This window comes from Puntigrus tetrazona, chromosome 5 (assembly GCF_018831695.1).
Source record: "Puntigrus tetrazona isolate hp1 chromosome 5, ASM1883169v1, whole genome shotgun sequence".
In the NCBI taxonomy this organism is placed as follows: Eukaryota; Metazoa; Chordata; class Actinopteri; order Cypriniformes; family Cyprinidae; genus Puntigrus; species Puntigrus tetrazona.
In genome coordinates this window covers 6265002-6287248 of record NC_056703.1, presented here as the reverse complement: position 1 = coordinate 6287248, position 22247 = coordinate 6265002, and the positions used below count along the sequence as shown (strand labels likewise).

Below are 22247 nucleotides of genomic sequence, written 5' to 3'. Positions count from 1 at the left end.
GGACATTGTGGCACCGCTATTAATGCCTCAGTACGCTAATTATCGTTCAACATGCATATATTATAATCTTATTAACTAAAATCTAGAGTCTAGAGTTGATTTACAGAAAAGTTGGATGTATTTTATAGTTAAAATTATACTTATTCCGCGACATGAAAAACATTCTGAAGCTTTCATATACATTATTTTACCGCCCAGACATGTTTAGCAAGCAAAGCTATATATAAGAGGCATTTCTAATTAAACCGTCATACTTTTAAAGTGCACAAAAAAAACAATTATGTCATTGATTGCCCTAACAATGTTCCAAACCCTTCTTCGCAACACAACTTAATATATTTTTGATTAAATACAAGAGCTTTCTTGTCCGCCATAGACAGCAATGCAGCTACCATGTTCAAGGCCCAGAAAGGTATTAAAGACGTCGGTAAAGTTGTTGTTTTCTTGGTGCACAAAAAATGTAGCTTCAAAACATTACGGTTGAACAACTGATGTCACATGGGCTATTTTAATGATCCTTACTAACTTTCTGGGCTTTGAACCTGTCTACGCAGGGTTAGAAAGCTCTTGGATTTCATAAAAAAATACCTTAATTTGTGTGAATGATGAACGCAGGTTTGGAACGAAATAAGGTGTATTCTGGATAAACTGTAGGATTTTTAACAAGTATCAAATTGAAAGATCATTAGTATATGTTTGTTGTAATCTGTAAGAAGATTATTTGGCATTGCACCTTTTTTTGTAAAACACACTGACCTTGAAATTATATCATTTCAAAAAAAAATATATATATATATATATATATATATATATATATATATAATTATAAATAATGTGTTTTGAGTGTAGAGGACATCAAAAGAATATATTCTGAAGCAAATTAATCTGTGTTTCAGATTAAGGACCTGATGAACAGGACAGCTGAGTTGGATGTTTCTGTCCAATCCCAAGAACATTTGATAAATAAGACCATGGAGGAAACACAGCCTCACGTGGACAGTGTTGAAAAACACCTGAAAACCGTTCAAGAGCTCAAGCAGGTAAAGCCTGACCACACTGATAAAGAAACACACCCAGAACTGCAATAAAGTCCTAGTAATTAGAGGTCTAGCAGTTCTTTCATCCTCTGAGTTTTAGCACCTCCTGCCAGTCAGTCTGGTGGGAAATGTTACAGCATGAGAGAAATAACAGGGATGTGTTCTCGGCTCAAAGCAAATTCAAAATGTGACAATTTCCTGCCAAAAGACAGTGTAATGAGATGCATCTTTTGTCTTTTTATCTGAAGCTGACGGATGTGGCTGAGGGATTTAGGGTGTCAGCCGTCTCCTCTGTGGTGACAGGGAAAGAGGTTGAGGCGGAGATCCTGTCTTTACAGAAGGGTCTGGAGGGTAACTGGTTCTGCTCTTTACTTCTTTCATATTTTCACTGTTGATATCATGACAGATGAGCAATAAATGCGGTAAATATAGAAGTAAATGTGTCCTAATTACAACTTTAATAGCCTAAACTGTATATGCTGTATACTGTACTGCAAATGTAAAATTAAGCATTTCTAATGATTAAAAAAGAGTAATATGGTACGGCTGAGGACTGTGAGAAATACAGCAATATATATATTTGGAAAAGTATTAAAGTGGCAAAGACATTTAAAATCTACTTTTTTTTATTTAAAAAATGCTGTTCTTTGGAACATTCTATTCATCAAAGGATCCTGACAAAATATAGTTTACAGAAAAATACTAAGCAGAACAACTGTTTTTTACAGTTTTATAATACTAGTAAATGCTTCCTGAGCAGCGAGTATTAGAATGATTTCTGAAGGATCACACAACACTGAGCTTTTAAAATAGATAATACCACATAATCCCTATACACAGAGTATGCATAAACATGAACTTATTATATAGGCTAAATATAAATAAAAAAACAACTATTTTATAATGAATGCTATTGTATAAGCATCTGTGCCTGCGCTCGCTCTCATCTTATGTTTGCGGCTGAATACATATTATCATAACTGATGGACAATTAGGCAATTTCAGAGAAAAGAGGAAAAATAAAAAAGCTTGAGATGAAGCCATTGCATCAATTTCAGGTAATACGTTCATAATCCTGTGAAACATTTTTGACTGTTGACGTTAGTAGGCTAATGTCTTTTATTGTCTGTAATAATTTCACCACCAACAACAACGCCTCTGACTTAATTTCCATGACTTAAAATGTATTATATAATAACAATGAGCCAATATATGGTTTAATTCTGGTTTTATTGAATAACAAAGTTAAGATAGATAATGTAATACAAAATAAACAACTTACATGATTACAAATTCCTGCAAAGGGCACCAAAGGGGTGATAATTGCTGTTGTTAAACGAATCTTTATTTAGCGTGTAACTATGACCAAACATGTAATATAAATATCCAATTTCGGCCAGTTTATTTGTAACAGAAGTGCTACAGCTCATTTAATTTCTTTAACAAAAATGGTTTATGATATTTGGATTTCTGAATGCTTGAGACCATGAAATCAATCAAACTGTATTAATAAAATCATAGGTAACCGTCTAGAGCTACAATTGTAACTTAAATAAATAATACGGTTTAATTACAATGTATTTATTTACTTTTATATTTTATTAAAATTCTATTTTGACCCCTTATAATATTATAGTTTATAAAGGTAGGGCGACACAACAGTGCTATTCTGCCTTTGGCCAGCAGCGGCCCTGGAAATAGAAAACCCTTTATTTAAATTGCAATAGTGTCGCAATAGTGTATTTTTGATCAAATAAATGCCGTTTTGGTGAACGTTTGAAATCTGAAAAAAACTGAACTTTTGTATAATGCAATGGAAACGTGAACATGTGATAATGTACGCTCTACTCCGCTGCAGACGTGGAGCAAGACTGGCCTCAGCTGCCCACATATAGCAAAGGATATCTGGAGAGAGAGAAGGGGCTAAATGGGAAGACCCTGGTGGAAGTGAAAAAAAGAGTCAAGCTGACAGAGAGAATGATCAAGCCTGCGGTGGAGAACGCTACGGCTGTGAGCAGCACAGCTAAACAAGCCCAGGAGTCTGCAGATGCGGTGGCTAAAGTAGGCTACGCCGCGTGCATTCAAAAAACAAAAGCGGTTATATTTGTCAATCCTGCTCTGAATTATGCAAATAAGACAAACTTTTCCCAAAGCCATTGCTTTGTACTTGTCGGTGAAGTTTTTTTATCCTGTTCTATTCCTTTTTGTAAACAAATTGTGATTATAGACGTTGTGTGCAACGAACTTTGAGAGGCAATTTAGTCAAATCAAGTCCTAAGTGTAGAAACGCTGCATTGCCTCGAGGAGTCTGGACCGAGGCAAGAGCTGATGGGAACTGAAAGCCCTGTTATGCTGTTATTCATGACAGGATGCCAAAGCGTCCCTCACGCAGGGGAAACGGACTAAGCATGCATCTGGACAGTTGCGCTCAGCTGCGGACACCACCCTGGAGCGGTTGACTGAGCTGGAAAGCCGAGCTTCACGGAAACAAGAAGCCGTAGAGGGAGAGGAGGTAAACAATTTGGCATCAACGAGATGTTGGAATTGCCAATGTTTGTCCAGTTGGATAGGACCTCAGTGTCGTTATAACTAGAACTACTACAGGACTTCTGCAGGACATTGAGTGGTGATGTTCTGTTTGGGGGGTTTGAGACAATGCACTGCATTTTCCATATAAAAACTAGATTTAAAAAAAGCATAGAACGTAATGCTAACCTGTAATGTCCAGATTAGGTGACCGATATACCCATTTCTCCTCAGGACATCCAGCTTTCTTCAAGGAGTGTGACAGACAGCATGGAGACGGCCAAGAGTCAGCTGGAGTCCTTTACAAACACGCTAACTCTGCTCCTTAAACAACTGGGTAAAGTCAATATTTAATTTCATGTCCTCTGCAACCCTACGTTTTATTTTTTGGTGTTTTTTCCTCGAGCAATCTTCTCTAACTCACGCTCTTCTCCCACGGATGTGAGCAGATGCTAATGCGGCGCTGGAGAGCTATGATCGCATCCTGAACGAGACGGCAGCCCGTCTCCGCGTTCTCCAGGGTGCTGTGGAGAGTCCGTCTCTCACCGGAAAGATTCAGAGGCTCCACGGCGCTGCGCGCGATCAAGAGAAAGAGCTGCGGCATCTCGAACAGAGCCTGCAGGAGCTACGAGAAGAAAGAGACAGTCTGACAGACATCGCTCAGAACTTGCCTAAAACATGCCCACAAAAAGGGCACTAAGGGGAGGAAGAAGTCCATCGCTTATCTAGTCTTTTAGAGAGACATTGGGGTAGCTCAAAAGGAGTTAGTCGCCTCAGAAAATCTGAATCAAAGGAAGCTGAAGATCAAAAAACCTCTGAAATCCCCCTTTCCCGTTCCTCTTTCCGCTGCGTCTTGTTATAAAAGCAATACTGAACGTATTAATGACACATTAAAAAGTAAATTCTTTATAATTGTCGTGAATACAGAGTGGCTTTACTTATTTACTCTACTGATAAAAAGTCAAAATGCACGTGATGGCATTTATACACTGTAGCACTTTGAATTGAAATCATCAGTATTCGAGCAAGACGTCAATGCCCAATCTTTATTGGCATTATGCTTAATTATTGATGTTTTGCTGGCTGACATTAGGAGGACATTAATATGCAATTTCCCCATCCGTTAACCTCGACTAATGGGGGCTCCTGACAAGATATGGTCTCTTTTGGCCACTTGAGGGTGCCATCTACTCAAATTCATTTGGTCCTTGTACTTTTGTCTTGCATACAAGTTGCTAACTTAAAATTTGGTTTTAGAATGAGTAAATCAAGACGAAATAAACATATCGTGTCATGCCGTTAAAGAGTGCGATCGTGCATTATGAGCATCGGTGTGTGTTTACTTGTGAGCTTGCTGACATGCGACTTATTACTTATTTAATATCTAACATGGCATATTAAATATTCATTTTTGTGCTTATTATCCATCTGTTCATAAATTACAGTCACAAAAGGAACTGGCTATGAATAACCAAATGTTCCATTATTTGGTATATATCATCGACATCGATGACTGCATGGCCCGTTGTTTGCTTGTCTTCAGTTTTGATGCATCATGACTTATTGTATTAGCTGTTTCCTGTGAAAAGCTTTTGGTATGTTCTCTGAGCTAGTACCCTTTTAATGTTCTTAACTCCACTGATCTCAAGACTCGAGACACTTTGCTTAACTTTTATTTCAATACAAAGAGACCATTTGTCAAAAACCAGAATGAACACTTTAATACACTATAATACACATCCATATTGCATCACCTGTATATTACAAGTTGAAATCACTAACAGTTATAGTTACAAAGCAGCGTTCAATGTTGTTAGCTCATTGGCTCAATGTATGGATATAAATTAATTAACACAAAAATATAACAGGCAAATCAAAAGCAACAATATTAAAACCTGTCTCCAGTGAAACCCACCCACATCGACTCAAACTTTATCAACTGCACAATAAATCATGCAACAGCAACTGCAGGAAATTAAATGCTTATAACTTTCAAAGATAACATCACAGAGTTAGAAAATAAACGTTAAGATGATGCACGATAGGACAAAGGGGAAAATGTATTCTAATAAGAGCGTAGTCTAAAAGTAAAAAATGCATGCAGCCGTGCGGTTTATGAAATGTACAAATCTAACCAAATGAGGCGTGCGACAGTAATTACAGGAAATGAAATGTTACTGGCTAAGACACAATAAAAAATAAACGATTAGAAAGATGCGATAGGAGTAAACGTTAAAAAAAATAGCTGAGTGCAAAACTCAAATAAAAGTGCAGTCGCTCGGCGCGGTTGCGTATGGGCGTGTATATATGATTAATTGAATTACAAACATCATTGTTCGTGATAAAAGAACACGTCGGCCCGCGTCGCCTCTCTTCACCGCGCGGTGGCGTTTATAGCCGCGTTCCCGGCGAGCGGGCGAGTGCATCACAGGGAGCCCTGCGCCTCTAAAGCAGCGTGAGACTCCCTCTCCCGCACAACCGACGCGAGCGCTCTCCCACAGCAGCGTCCCTCCTCTTGTCTTCCTTCATCGCCGGCGCTCGACCGTCCAGCATGCCTTCCAACCAGGACTTACAAGGTATATCGTTCGCCGCGGGTCTGTTTTTTTTCTCTCTAGTGAACCGACGCTGCGTTTGCCATTATCCGCGCGGAGCTTGTTTTTGTTCTGTGCGCGCGCGCGTGCCGTTAGCGGCCGGCTGTCCTTATCTTTTGCCCGCGGGTCCTCCTGCGTGAAACGTCCAGGCGGGTGTCTAACGGTTGCTATGTCTCGTTTTTCAGGCGGAAAAGCCTTCGGGTTGCTCAAAGCACAGCAGAGGGAGAAGCTGGAGGAAATCAATAAGGTAAATTAGCTAACGCTGATGGATTATTATTGTCTGAATGGGGAGGCGAGATTATTTCACTGGCCTTGAGTCGCCTCCGTTCACCCCGATGCTGTTCCCGCTTTGTCTGTAAATATTAGCGAGGCTTTTCATTTGCTTTACGCTTCCCCCCGGGTCTGTTAAATGTTATTTTGGACCGCGGCGGAATTGTTAAGCTCGATTTTACAGCAGCATGACCTAATTTAGTTAGACAGCTCGACCACATTAAGCCGCAGATCATTTCACAATCCAGAGCAGGACTGTGTCTCAAAAGCTATCGAGCTGCTGTCTACGGAGACAGGATTTTCTTATTTTAACGCTCCTACAAACTGAAAAATACATTTATGTCGGTAGTCTTAAGACGCAGCCCATGAGTCATTCACAGCTGCTTTATTAAACGCTCAAGGATTCCCCAAAACGCCTTCCCGTCTGCCATTGGTCGGACAAACAGATCGCCCCGCCGAAACCTCACGCCATTGGCCGAGCCAACGTTAGCGTGCCAAGATCCTCAAACAATAGTTTTAGGACAATACAACTGCAAGCGTATTTAAAAGTATTTTAAAATAAAAAAAAAAAAAAACGTTTAACCTTAAGTAAAGGAGGTGACCCCCTTCTTGGGCGTTTCCAAAAAAAACCTCAGACCTTTTATGAAAATCCCAAGAGGCATATTTTCTTGACTGGTGTTATTTTGAAGCTAATATTTAGAATGGGCTGTCTTTGATGTGATAAGAGGCAGTGTGTCCCCCGCAGCCGGCTGTCTCTGTGCCCTCAGACGGGAAACAGGTGTCTGTGATCCTGCATGAATGGACCCATTATGTGGGAGAGAGATTGAGGAGTGGGCAGCAGTGGTCTCTCTCTCTCTCTCTCTCTCTCTCTCTCTCTCTCTCTCTCTCTCTCTCTGCGGCTGGCTGGAGTGACAGCTTGGTCTGGTCACATGAACACTAAGGAGAAAATCAGGTCATGTACTAGCCTACTAGTTGTGACATCTGCAATGCTTACCTGCACATAGTGTAGAGGTGAATCTGACGAAATCGGTCAAAATGTTTACGGTCAACCTCTGATCTAATCTGCCTCCATCCATTCAACATCTGATGGAATTAAATATCCATCCTACTTTTTTTTTTTTTTTTTTTTTTTCATGTGCGTCACAATCCATTGTATTGTGAATTAGCACATTTCCCACCCAATTCTTGTTGGCATAATGCATCAATACATTTGACCTTTTGTTTTTATTTTAGTACAGTTATGAAAATTATCCTTTAAGGACAATGTATTTTTCTTATTATTAAATGCATAAATTATGGTGTCTTATGTGCTTAATACTAAAAAATGTTTTTGCTCTACAGTGATTTTTTAGGGTCTATGCACATCTTGCATGTTTTCATCTGTCAGATGTGTTGATGCCTTTTATAATCTAAAAAGAACAGCAAAAGGAAAGCAAAGACTGTGCTTCTCACATGAAGCTAATTCACAGTTTCGAGTTGATGTGAAGGAATGCTGAGGTGTAGTCGTGACTTGGCTGAGGTTGAATGCGGTGCTCTTCATCTCTCAGCATGACTCAAGAGGGTGGATACAGTCAGTGTAGTTTTCATCTAATTCTAAAACTGTATCACGATTTGACCACAGTGTGTTAATCTATCTTATTTTTACTCTCTATGTGTGTCAAGTAGACGTCATTATGAGTCATGAACTGTTCAAGGTTGCTTGATGCTCCTCACACACACACACATGCTGTTTGCTTTTACAGCACATTCCTTCACTTAGTCAGCAGCATCTCCCACCAGCCATAATTAAAATCCACTTACAAACACACTGCGTGATCTCCCTTATACGCGCACACACACACACACTCTAATGCTTCCCTGATAGCGAGGTTTCAAATCAGGTGGATCTTTGATTTATGGGCCTCATGCAGAAAGATGTTGCCTGTGTTGTTTGTCTTTTTATCTTCTGTCCAGTTGTCCGATAAGAGGAGGACTTTGGAAGTGCCGTTCGTTTCATTATTGCTGTATACACTTGCTAGCAGCTTGCATTTATGAAGCATGCTTGTCCTCTAACTAACACTAAGGGTGCAGTCATTATTTTGAGTGGCTCAGCAGCGCAGTATGCGGTATTACTGCATGTATATTTATATATGACACACAGGTTTCTATAAGGTCATATTTAGAAACCAATAAAACTTGATCTAAATTGAAACCAGAAGAGTGAACTAAAGAAGAGAATGTAGACTGGATGGTAAGATTGTTAGTCTGTTGTTGCTGAATCTGACTGCGCGTTCTAGACTGGTTGTCAGTCAATGCAGTTTTACTGCTCTGCCAAGAGATGGCGGTGGTCTTTGAGTGAGGTATTAATCCACTCATTCAACTACATCAGGGGTGTCAAACTCGGTTCCTGGTGGAGTTTAGATGCAACCCTAATTAAACACACCTGATCCAGCTAATCAAGTACTTCAGACATAGTATGAGTTTTAGCAGGGTTGAATCTAAACTCTGCAGGGCTCCGGCCCACCAGGAACCTGGTTTGACACCCCTGAACTACATGCTCAAAAACGCCGATTCATTCAAAGAAGGATGTAATGAAACCTACCGTTTCCAATCATGTTAACTTTGATCGGCTTAGCTGGCGGTCGTTGCATTCCTCTGCGGTTATGCTTGTCAATAGTACGACGTTGCGTCACTGCGGTTATCGCGACAGCCCTAGCAGTCACGAAAGTTTCTTGCACACCGAAGAGTTGTTGGCTATTGTCAGTAATGTGGTGACGTAAAGGGAGAATATAGCATTTTCTTGATTACAGTTAAGCAGTACTTTAAACGTTTTACCGACGCATTCACTACGTTTCTGGACCTAGGATCATTTCAGTTGTTGCTGTCTGTGGAGTGTTGGATAGCTCTACAATTTTATCCAAAAAAAAAAATCCCAAGATAAACAAAGGTCTTATGAGTTTGGAACAACATGAGTGTGATTTTAATCAGTGGGAGAATCTTTATTTTGGCGTGAACTAACCCTTTAATCCATATCACCAATTCTCGTCTTTCTATCCCTAAATGTAAGACGTCTTGAAATTGTAATGCTAATATACCATTTAAGAGTCTTTTTATGGCCTTAAATTTTGATAGAGCTAAATTGAAGGCTATTTAAGGACTTGCGGGAACACTTGTATTTAAGGTCAGACAGGGCAGTGATGTGTTTTGGTAGCCTGACTGGAAAACACAGTAGCCCCGGGACATCAGGCTAGAGATTTTCAGAGCCCTGATGAAACTCACACAAGTCACTTTCAAACCAAGAAGATTTCTCTAGGTCAGTGCAACGAATCTCATTACCAACTTCAAAATTTACATGGGGAAATAATCCCAATAATTTGGCCCTTTGCAGACAAAAGTACATAGCCATCTGTGATTTTTTTTTATTTTTATTTTTTTTCTTTCCCCAAGGACGTAGATATTTGGGTGTCCTTGGCATACTACACGGCGAAGAATCTGCACTCTTAAGATACTTTACACATGCTCGCTCACCCTTTCTGGGCTTCTGCCATGCACAAACAAAGAGCTCGATAATCATTCATCCACCCAGGCTATTCCAGTTTTTGATCATTCTAACTCTTTTTCTATTGTTTGCAGGAGTTTATGGAAGATCAGAAATACAGAGATGAAGAGGATTTACCAGAGAAGTTGGATTCTTTTAAAAGTAAGGAAAGTCTGTTTAAATGCAGACGCAGTCTAGCGTTTATGTGCACACATGTCTGTGTGTTGTGGCACGAATGCTAAGAGCGCTTGTGTGGGTGTTCGTGCATGTGTGATAGACTTGCTTTCTCCATATGGTCTTGCAGGAATGAGCTGGTCTTGCCCCCTTTTTGTTGTTTTAGCGCTAAGGGCTTTGGACATGTGCTTCTTGTGGGAGAGGGAAATAACGGTTTTTTGTGTGTGTGTGTGTGTGTGGGAAAGGACAACTGGAATGTAAACTAACAGTCCTCTGAGCATTTTGGTCAAAGCTAAATTGTGGTTTTGCTTTTCTCTTTATAAAAAAAATCACATGCAAACTTAAGTCACCTGAATCTTAAGCCATCCTCCCTCTTTCTAATGTTTACACTTTTCCAAAAAAGTGTCTCATGAAGGCAGTGCTGACTTTTTGAGGGGTTTTTTTGGTAGCACATTTTTTTGCACAAAGATCAAAAATATCTTTTCATCTCATTGTGCAGACTTGATCGGTGGTGTTCCAAGCAAAGAATGTTTTTCTTTCTAATCTCTTCATCAAAATGTGCTATGTGTCTGAAACTAGAAATGCTTGGAAGTGCTTAGACAACAGAGTGTGAAGTTTTTATTCTCAAGTTGTTATCTGTACTGTCCAGTACTTTTAATATTAGTGTATCTTTATCCGAAACCGTTTGTTTTTGACTATCATTATGAAGTCCTCTTAACTTTCCAACCACTCCCCTCCATCTGCCACTTTCCTACTTTTCGCAACCGAGTTTAGTCCTGCCCTTCTTTTGAATATGCTGCGTTTAGTAGTAAATAAAATTACTGACTGAGACATGTTGACTTTTAGCCAAGGGCCTCTTTTAACTCTGAATTATTTACTACCGTCCTCATGGTGTACGCTTGGGTTTGTGATCAGGTTAATGGGGTTAAGTGTCTCTGAATGTTACAATAGTTTCTTGTTGAACAGAGTGAGAAAATGGAAGGACAGGGTAGAAGTCAAAAGCACAAGGCACTGAAGGGAGCGCCAAACCCTTGAGATTTCTTTTGACAATGTTAAAATGAACACACACACACACACACAGTCTGAGCACTTGCCGCAGTGTTTGACCCACTAATGTCAGTATGCGTACACCACTGCCCTAAAAGCAGAAATGAAAAGAGAGAAAGAATAGTTGATAAGAGGGATCACCGTCCAAAAAAAGAACCATTTAGAGAGATAGTGATTCAGTCAGGGAAAATTGTGAGTTACATTTTAGGCGGCGTCGGAGCATTTCGATGGACCAGCTCTGTTTCTCACACACTCACACTCTCTCTCTCATTCAGCTCGGGGGTGAACAGACTGTATTTGTTTATAGGGGGCCATTGTAACCCTCTCCTTCCCATCAGCCTCCTCTCACGGTGACTCTGTTACACTCTCGATGCATCCGCTCCAACAGAAGCTTCATTGTGAGAATGAAACGGCACAGAATGAGAGAGATGAAGGGGAGAGGGAGGAAAAATCTAGCAAAATCTAATAGGACACAGATTCAAATCTGGTACTAGCCGTCCTCATTTACAGATATAGCCAGCCATCCTTTGTGAAATAGGCCTCATTGTGGATAAGAAACGCTGGGTTCTCCAAACGTCCTCTCTGTTGTTTTCCTCTGAACCACAGCTGTCACATGCCTGACCTCTGGATGCTGCCGCTGTCAGATGTTGCTGGCGGCTGTGTGTGAATAGTTTCATTTGTTTTTGTTGCACTATTAAAATCTCACTTTTTTTTTTTTCTCCAATCCACAGATAAATACGCCGAGTTTGACCTGAATGATCAGGGGGACATCGGTAAGTGTGCGTGCATGTGTAGTTAAAAGTTTGAGTGTTATTGTGGAAGGGCTCTTTTGTCATGCTCGCCGTGTAGGTGATACCACAGCTGACAGATGGGAAACGTGAGAACATACCTGTAACCAACTTAAAGGTAGGGCTGGGCGATATGGCAAAAAAAATTATCACGATAATTTTTTCCTTATCAGTCGATATCGATAATTATCACGATAAATGTCAAATCTTTATATCTAGCGATTTTAAAGGCAGGTTTTTTCTCCTGAATAAAAGAAAAACCAGACAATTAATTATTATTTATAGTTTATTGTCAGAACATGACAAATAATTTTCAAACAATGATCAATTGAGGTAGATACAGATTTGAATATTACTAGTTACATCAACATCAATAGAATAATATTATTAATATTAATAGAATATATAAAACGTTTTTATAAAAAAATAAGAACTGTAAAATTATACAACATTTGTAACATGGCTCTGACTGTAAATGTAGAGAGTTAAAGTGATTAAGTATATTTATCTTCCAACAAAAAATGAGAATAGACAAATCTTTTCAGCATGCCAATCCCTTTGTGCAGCTGATTTAACACATTTTGTAAAATGTTTGAGCTGTCTGACAATATAAATAAAAAAATAATAAACAAAAGAACAATCTTAACCATTTTTCAGCATTTACTGCTCAAGTTTTCAACAGCCAAAGACATTTCCCTACAAGTTACGTGCAAGAAAGACAAGTCTGTCTACAGTCTCAGGTTTTAAAGCTGCTCTATGACAGGTCACAATGTTTCCTCCAGTACTAAAAAGCCTCTCGGAAGGAGCTGGTAGCAGGGATACACAAGTAACGCCTTGCTAGTTGGCTTACTTTTGGAAATTTTTGTCATACATCTTCCACCAATCCAGGGGTTCTGTTTCACTGTCTGCATCTGGAGCCATGAGGTAGTGCTCCAGCTCCATCTCCACTACCTGCATGTCAGTGAGTCCTGTGTTGCTGGGGGATGGCCTCTTAAAAAAACTGCCAAGTGACTTCCTCTGCTTCTTGGCAGGAACAGCTGCAGCAGCTCCCCCCTCTGCCTCCATTTCTTCTGTTCTGTATGAAGCCTGTGAAGTGGATGGACCTTGGTCTCCTTCCATATTCAGAATCTCAGAAACTGCTCTTTGTTTGATTCCCTCAATTTTCTCTGGCCTGATATATTGAGTCTTGAAGCTTGGATCAACCAAGGATGCCATATCAAGCAGTTCATCTGTTATCTCCTCATCATACTTCTCACTGAGATAGTCTATGACTACTGTCTTTATGTCCTTTGTGAGCTGTGTGTCATCATCAGAATGTTTCAGGACCTCTGTTTTGAAGAGGTGCAGCACAGGCTTAAGGTAGGACACACTCACATAAGATTCACCAGACAGTGAATCTGTGAACTCAAGAAGTGGTTTCAAGCCCTCATTTATTGACTCCAAAACGTCAATGTCCTGCCAGGTAGGCACCAAGTGTCTGGTTTTCTTGTCAGCAGTGAGTACCTGACTGATAGCCTTGTGCTGTTCAATCACCCTGGCCACCATCTTTTGACGTGAGCCCCACCTGGTAGGTGATTCTGTCACCATCTTGTGTCTGGGCAGTTTAAGTTCTTCCTGAGCAGTCACAAGGTCTCTTTTCTTTTCCAAGAGAAAGAGAAGGCAGCCACTACTTTTACACAGCCCGACAGCTCGTTCCACCCTCTTGTCCTTCCCCGCTTTCTCTGAGGAAGGAATGGAAATAGATACTTACTTTGTCTTTTTTCAACACAATATTTTTTCAAATGTATCCACAATATGTAAAGAAAAATATATATAATATACTGTAGCAACAATTGAGCAGCACAAGGCCATCAGCACTATATAAATTAGCTTTTATATCAGCATCATTACTACTACTACTCCACATTAAATATTTAGGCTAAATTATGCATTTCAGTTTTAAATATGGCTTCTTTCTTGTAATCATTAACATTTAAGAACACATCAATAATACAACTGGGGCTGCAACTAACAATTATTCTAATAATCGATTAGTCAGTCGATTATTTTTTAGTTAATCGATCAATTGGATAAAAACAAAAAAACAATTAAAGCATTAATTTTTATTCAAACAGAACTAAAATCTTTAGAAAGTGCACTCCAAAAAAGAATTTAAAGCATCTCAAACAGAAGTTTTAAGCATCTCTTAATTTTCTCATGCCATTTTTTCTTGTCTAGTAATCTTGATTTAAGATTTTTTTTAATATATTTGGACTGGAAACGAGACAAAATTACTAAGTAAAAAGCTTTTTGCAGTGTAGGAGTGAATTTTTTAGGCGACCGTAATTTTAGAACGTTCACCTTTAATGTTTCCATGGCTACGCGTCATGTTTGTCACGTGACACACGCAGCCACAATAACGCTGTATGACAGATGTATCCCTTTTATTTTATTTTTCCGTTTTAATTCAAAATTTTAACACACAACGCAAGATTCAGCACGTAAATTCATAAGTTAACGTTACTCCCAAAAAGTTACTACTTTTAGTAATCAATTTTAATCGATTTAATCGATTCGTTGTTGCAGCCCTAAATACAATATTGATTTAAAATTCATCATCATTATTATTATTTCTATAACTTTTTGTTATTAGATGGAATACGGAGACTAATGCTTACCAATAGCCAAGTGTAGTCGATGTCCAAAACACTGAAGTCGTGTCCATTTATTGAGCGATGCAGCTTTTACCATGTTTGCACCACTATCAGTTGTGATACATACTTGTCTGGTTTCACTCAGCCCCCAGGAGGTGAGTGCTTCAGTCATTCCTTGGGCAATAACTTCACCTGTATGATCTTCAGGACAATAAGCTGTTTGAAGGCATTTGCTCTGAAGATTCCAGTCTTCGTCTATAAAATGAACTGTAAGGCTCAGATAAGGCTCCGATGTGCGACTGGACCATATATCCGAAGTAGTAGCGAAGAATTGTACATTTTGCAGATGCCGCTCTACCGTCTCCCTACACTCAGTATATAGCCGTGGAAGCGCTGTCTGTAGAAATGTTTTCGGCCCGGTAGTTCGTATCTGGGGTCAAGAACGTGGATAAGATTCTTAAATCCTTCATTTTCGACAAGACTAATGGGAAGCATGTCTTTTGCAATGCAATATGCAACTGCTTTTGTGATGTCTCCATGTCTTTTTTTTTTTCTCATAAGGCACGGCTTTGAAAATGACGACATGAGACTCTGCTGGGTAGTTGCGCTGATGCTTGTAGATGGTCCACGACGTTTACCAACACTTGTTTGGGTCTGTAATTTCTTTGCATCTTCGTATTCTGAAGGGTGACGTTGTTTTAAATGATGAAAGAGGTTTGTGGTGTTGCCTGTTTTGATGGCACGAGTCGTCTGCACAGTTTGCAGTGCACGTCGCTCTGTTTTGTGTCGGATTGCAAAAAACCAAAATAGCTCCAGACTACTGAAGTTGAGTGACCTTTCTTGTCAACTAAGTCTGTGACCTGCGAGCTAGTCGTGGACGGTGCATTTTCTTCACTGTCGCTCATTTTTCTTACTCCTCCAACACGTGCAACTGACACTGTATGGCTGTATAGTACTAACACTGCGTGTGGCATCCAGAAGCGCAGGCTGCAAAATGCGTGCGCAGCGTTACGTATAGTGCGTAAACATTATCGAGCGCTTATCGAACTGTCATTATCGTGTTATCGAGAAAATTTATATCGTGAAAATTATCGTTATCGAATTATCGCCCAGCCCTACTTAAAGGTCACCGTCATGTGCTGTAGGAAGAGTAGGAGTTACTCGTGGTAGGAGATGCAGATTAAAAAAACAAATATACAATGTTTTTAATAATAAAAAAACATACTAATTAGAATATTTACAATTAAGTATTGTTAGGATAATTCACCCTAAAATTAAAATCTACCATATCTTACCATTTTTTACATTTCTGGACAATGTTTCATTGTTCTCTCCAAAATGTCGGAAGACAGAAACTCTAGAAAACAAAATGTTGAATAAATTATTTTTGTTTTCTTAGTGCTTAAGTCAGCTTGCAGCTGTGTTTCTGTGACTGGGAAATATTGGTCTTGGCAACATATCGGTCGACCAATAAATCGAACAATATTAGACATTTTTATAATTATCGATATCAACTGATTTGTTTTTCTGTTCGGCCAATGGGTTTGAGGTGAGACTTTTATTTTGCTTGCATTCTCCCTCTAGTTTGCTGCTGTGATTTTGTTTAACAGTTCTGATTATTGGACAGAACTGTTAAACAAAGAATATACATGGAGTATACATAATAAAACGATTGCTTTTATTAGTAATAGAAAGGCAAACATTATAATAATATAACATAACATTATAATATAACATAATACTTTCTTGTGCACCTTCAACAATATAAACGCATCTGTATCCTGCATGATCACGTGTTTTCTGCGTGACTGTCAGTCTGCGACTTGAATGCTGACAGGAAGAGTTCAGCTTAACTAGGTTTTGGAATATGGAGTATAATATTTAATATGGTGTAAAATAAAGTAAATGTAGGTATCCGCTTTATTTCAGCCATCAGTCACCCTGCTCTCAGAGATATCTGCATCGGCTGTCAAAAAAACAAAACGGTCAGCCATTGCTGTCTATGCAGTGTTTGAAATATATTAATTTGTATATGAGGATAAATAACATTTTAATAATCTTACAGATAAAATAATGATCTGTTTATCATCGACGCATTCAAAACATGATAGACGAGCTGAAATACTGTAATTTTATTTCATTCAGAAATGTATAGCATGCATTTGTATGTAAATGGAAGGCTTGCCCACATAAGATGATGGGGGAGGTAACGTTCATGACCCTTATTCATGGTTTTAAATCAACTGAAGCGTGTGACACAGAACTAAGGGCACTTCAGAGGCTGATTCGTAGGAGACCGATGTATAATACGAGTAAGCATGTGTGTTTTCATGAGAGAGAGAGAGGCGTACTGTATAATGTGGAACGCAAAACTTACAACTTAGACTACACAGTGAGGAGAAAATCATTCCACTAATGCAAATGATGTGGAAAGATGAACACTGACAGCTCTGTGTAGCATGCTTGGTGTTGTATTATCAGCCCTGAGGCGGCTTCACAGGACAGATCACATGTATGTGGTGTTATCTTCACGATTTCGGCACATTGCAAGTCTAAATGCAGTTTAGGGTTGTGACGTGAGGAATTGAGTTTCAAATAGCCTGTAAGCGCTGTTCATGTTTTTCTTTACTCTTCCTTTCGGCGACAAGCAGTTGTTGGCTTTTTAGTTTGAGTTTTTCCTTCATAGCCTAGTTTAAATAAGGAAACACACATTTTACTTTCACGTTTACATTAGCGACAATTCAACATCAATCACTTGAATCCAATTCAAGCAACAACACAGAACATAGAACTTTTATTAACAAAACGCCATGCTATTGCCTATTATACAAAGATTAAATGGCTATGCAAAACTAAAAATCAGTAAAGAATGAGGAACAATTACGAAACGTATAACACTTATACACCTTGATGTAAAATAATGAAATAAAAAATATTCGATTTCACTTTTTTTGCCTTTTTTTTTTTTTTTTTTTTTTTTTTTTTTTCTCTCCCTGTTATCACTTAAATTGAACAGCAGCGTGGGACGGTGTCATGGTGTTACGTAGCTAGTTTTGAGACTTAACGCCGGCATAACCGCCAACAAAGTCTATCGCAGCAAGCCTAATGCATTTCTGTGAGCATTTATGTTTGTGCCAAACTACATTTTCTGCAATGAGGCCAATTTTTGTGTCATGTACATCATGGGACACTCGCACAAAAAGTAGGGTTCTTGACACATTTTTTAAAATTAGATTTTTAACTTGACGTCAGTGCGTTGCGTAGCATTAATGCCAGATCTGCAAGAAATATACAGGCTAAATTCTGACCTCCATTATTGACGGGTTTATTAGGATCTACTTGTCAAGCTGTAATGAGTTTGTTTGCGTTTCCAGACATGATGGGCTTGAAACGAATGATGGAGAAGTTGGGTGTGCCAAAGACTCATCTGGAGATGAAGAAAATGATCTCGGAGGTGACGGGAGGTTGCAGCGACACCATCAACTACAGGGACTTTGTGAAAATGATGCTTGGCAAGCGATCAGCTGTTCTTAAACTGTAAGTGTGTGAACATGCCTGTTCCCGTTTCAGTCTTCTTTTTTTTTAACATTGGAGAAATGGCACTGTTGGGTTATGTCTGCGGGAATTGACTCAGTGCAGCTATTTTTAGATATGTCGGCATGTTTAATCTCATCAGCACGTCTAGTGCTGGATCAGCATATCTGCCAATATCTCTCAGCGGGAGAGGGATCCGCCGTGACGGGCGACGTTATCATCATGAGACACTAGGGGTTGGATCAATAACAGAAATTTGGCTTTAGTACAGTACAAGCCTCTGGTTCCTCAGCATTTATATTAAAACATAAACTGCATTGAGTTACTATGATACTAGGGTTGTCCATTGGTGATATTGAAGTACTTGCAATATATATAACTTGTCAGGCATTTCATTTGGGGAAAATTTGGTCTCACTTTGAATTCATTTGCACCAAAAATTGAGGCTTTTCACTGAAATAAAGCCTTTTTAATGATTCGGTTTTGTATAAACACACTTGTGTATACAATGATATAACACCACACATTTTCTTGGGTGGGGTAGGAGAGAGCCATAATTAGGGGCTAGCTCTGTCATTGACACAAGTGTGGATGTTGTCCAAGGCACTGGTACTCCTAAACGCCTCCCTGGTCTTCGACTTCCTGTTGTGCTTTTTTTATTTTTTATTTATTTTATTTTTGCCCCCTTTTTTTTTGTGAAAACACGGCCGGGTTGTTTGCGACAAACACTAGTTTGTGCCAAGTTTCGCGATTTTTCTCATTGAAAACATCTGAAGCCATTTTTCACAAGGCTTAGGAGTAAATACGGAGGTTTGAAATCTCCCACACACGTGCCTCCTGTATTTGATAATGACTTTGTCACCCGTTTTATAGCACGCCGTGCAGAGGTTGGTTTGCCTGACCGTTCTGGAAAAAAAGTAATTGCACAACTTGCGGTACGATGTTTATTTATTTGCATAACTGAAGTTGTCCGGTGCTTTAAGTAAGCTAATCATAACCGCTCTGTGGATGGTTTTTAGTAACAGGTGGCGTGATGGTTATACAGACGCACAGCGACTTCTTCATCTGTCAGTATTCTACACGTTGTGAACGGGTGACTAGCTGTTAGGCGAGTCGGGGCTTGTTTCTCGTGTTTTACCTGACACGGTCACATGGTGTGACTAGATCAGTCAGCAGTTCTGCGCTGTCAGGTTTTTTTTTTTTTCTAAACTCCAAAACACCAGCATTTTGTCTGATCCAGCATTTGTGGTTTCACAGGCCGGTCCCATCTCTGTTTTACTTGTCTCTTGTAGCTCTCTCTCTGCTAATCTACTCAGTGGGAAGCTTATAGCCAGTGCTGGACACCGAGTGTAGTGGACACCGCAACGTTTTTAACTCCATGTTCTTAAATGCCTATATTTGGACATAGAAGCCTTATCCTTTTGAAGCATAGGACTAATGTGTATGTGCATAATAAAATCATGATCTATTATAAAGTTGTAATTTGTATGTAATCTATCCAAATTGCTATTTATTTTAATAAATTCCCTTGTAGTGCTGCGAAGAATAAACTTGTTTTATAAAAGTGCTTGCAAAGCTAATATGGTTCTCTCTAATGGACCATTTACTGATTTTCACTCTTTTTCTCTCTGCTCTCATACAGGGTTATGATGTTTGAAGACAAAGCTAACGGGACCGGCTGTAAACCCGACGGACCCCCTCCCAAGCGTGACATCACCAGCCTACCATAGACCAGCGACGATGGATTCGATCGGCATCCCTGCATTCGCAAATCCCGCCCATTTAACATTAGGGGCTAGGTTTCTATAGCCTTATCTAGAATCTTTTTTTTTTTTTTTTTTTGCCAAGATCCAGGGAAAATCTTAGTTCATAGATGGACAAAATGAGAAAAAAAAAAAGTGAAAGATGTCTATATATATTTGCTGTGAAGAAGTCGAAGCGCAAAGTAGCTTTTTATAAGTAAACAAATGTATATATTTATATGAAAAAGGTGTTTTTGAATAGTGTTTACAAGCACAAATCCTGTGGGTGAAGTACTAGTGACGTTTAATGTTTAACACTGCAAGTGTAAGTAAGCATAGGGTGTATGGGACGACACAATTTTAGCTTGCAAGGCGTATTTTAAGAATTAAGATTGAGAATTAAGATTTTTCGTCTTCCCCCGTAATGTGTGATTTTTGTATTGTTTTTTTTATTCCAGTACGTTCATGTTTGGAGTCGTGTTCGCTTGAAGAGTTCTTTAGCCTGTGCTATCAGTCCTAGATGCGCGTGAGGGTCTTTTAAGATTCAGTTAGTGCGCAGCCATCAAAAAGCTTTTCTTTTAAGCTTGTTCTGTTTCTAAAAGCAGGATTTCCTTTGTAACGGTACAGGAAGGCGCGGGGAGTGAGGGAGATGGCAAAAAGGGACTTGCTTTGCTTATTCATTTTTCTTTGTACAGTCTTCAGACAGTTTCTTTTTAACCGGAGTCCGAATGACTGTAATCTGTAACGTTACTGTACCGTATAAGCACATTTAACTGTTAAGTACACACATTGTGCAGATTTGCTTTGAATCACAATTTTAGCATACGCTTTTTATAAATTTCCCCTGCTTGAATTGGAAATAAAGTTGTAGGAAAAGAGGCATTTCCGCAGCAGGGTAGATTGTAGTCACTATAGCCGATTAGCTTGAAACCCCTCTTTCCAAGTGCCTCACTCAGTTCCATGTAGCAGAGGTTTTGAGTGAAGATTGAGTGAAGCATCTTTGAAACGGATCTTGCGTGTGTTCGTGTGCGCTTGGAATTTTTATTCTGGTAAATCGTAATCCTGAGACATTCCAAGAATGTCGTCGCGTGGTGAGTCTTTGAAAATGTCATGTTTTATCCCAGACTTGCGTGATGTGCAGCTCTGATGCAAATATTGCAGTAGTGCTTTTTGTCTTTTTTTTTTTTTTTTTTTTTTTTTTTTAATAATCTTGTACTGTCCTCAAGTTTTCTTTCTAAGATGTGCTATGTATGGAAAATAAAATGATCTCGAGTTTTTGTTTTTTAAGATTAAATGTTGAAAAGACATCACTAGGCAGTAGCAGGTGTGGCTTTCACTTCCATTTCAGACTTCGTCGGCAAACAAAGCAACTTTTATGTGTTTGTTTCCATCACGTCAGGTTTTATTTCTGTGCCTCTGTTCCACGTTTCTCTCATCAACATGCTTTTTATCTTTCTTTTTAAATCAGTGAAGTATGAATTGAGGGCTGCATTGTACTGCTGTTTATTAGAAATACATTTTTAATGAGTAATTAGAATTTATGAATAGTTTTCTGTCAGCATATTAATTAACAGAGGCATTTGTAAACTGGTTTTCTTTTCTTTTTTTTTGGCAAACACCAAAGGAAGTAAATACCCTACTGTTACACCTAAACTACTAGTGGGAGTTTTTTTTTTATTTACGTCTGTGTGTGTGCCACACATAATTGTCCCCCAGAATTGCGAAATATGACACAACCTCAAGCGTGTCCTAATTGGTGAAAAATCTATAATGTAAGTTTGTTCTTACAATCTTTCATAACTTTGTGTGCGTGTTAGGAAGTGTTGGGTCAAAAGGGGTATGAAAGGACACTGAAAACTACAGTAATGGCTGCTAAAAGTCAGGGAAACAATTACATCTTAAAATACATTAAAATAGAAGAGCATTTTAAATGATAATATTTTACTATATTACTACACAAATGCATTCAAAAACCAACATCTCACTAACCTAAACTTTTTAATGATCGTAGTCTAAAATGTAAATCATAGTCTCAAGTCTGATATGTAAAACATATCAGTAATAAGTTAGTCTGCAACACAATATATTTTTATAATGTTCAAAGTCACAGATATATGAAGAGATGAAGGCCATGAGATGATAACCCACATATGCACGTAAATAACTAATTGTCTTAATCTGTAGCCTGTTAATATGATAATGGTCACAATTAGATGTGTCTATGGGTTTGTTTCTGACACACTTCCCTGTGTGTGGGTGTGTTAGGTTTTTTTCCAAATAATTGTAATCTTGAAAGACGGGAAAAACTCTTTAATTTCAGTAAGGTTTTGTAAACAATAAGGTTTTGTAAACTCTTTTGTTCGCATAAAAAAAAAAAACAGAAGTATT

General features: G+C 38.9%; 2 protein-coding genes across 2 annotated transcripts in view; both read left to right on the top strand.

Annotated features, from left to right (window-relative positions):
* Positions 1-4475, top strand: part of lamc3 (laminin, gamma 3) — a 60842-nt gene extending 56367 nt beyond the window's left edge. Inside the window, exons 23-28 of the mRNA XM_043238966.1 lie at positions 897-1040; positions 1286-1388; positions 2896-3098; positions 3406-3549; positions 3798-3900; positions 4013-4475. Of these exons, the coding sequence (XP_043094901.1) occupies positions 897-1040; positions 1286-1388; positions 2896-3098; positions 3406-3549; positions 3798-3900; positions 4013-4263 (948 nt within the window). The 3' untranslated portion in view covers positions 4264-4475. The remainder of the gene's footprint in view (positions 1-896; positions 1041-1285; positions 1389-2895; positions 3099-3405; positions 3550-3797; positions 3901-4012) is intronic.
* Positions 4476-5853: 1378 nt separating this feature from the next.
* On the top strand, positions 5854-21512 carry aif1l (allograft inflammatory factor 1-like). Its single transcript, XM_043238967.1, has 6 exons — positions 5854-6139; positions 6340-6401; positions 10037-10103; positions 11894-11935; positions 17958-18120; positions 19760-21512. Exons 1-6 carry the CDS (start codon positions 6115-6117, stop codon positions 19845-19847), a joined length of 447 nt encoding a protein of 148 aa, XP_043094902.1. The 5' UTR covers positions 5854-6114; the 3' UTR covers positions 19848-21512.
* Positions 21513-22247: the final 735 nt, after the last annotated feature.

Coding starts and splice junctions, on each gene's coding strand:
- aif1l (XM_043238967.1), top strand. CDS start 6,115: ATGCCTTCCAACCAGGACTTACAAG. Junction 10,104..11,893: donor GAAGTTGGATTCTTTTAAAA/GTAAGGAAAGTC, acceptor TCCAATCCACAG/ATAAATACGCCGAGTTTGAC. Junction 18,121..19,759: donor CGATCAGCTGTTCTTAAACT/GTAAGTGTGTGA, acceptor GCTCTCATACAG/GGTTATGATGTTTGAAGACA.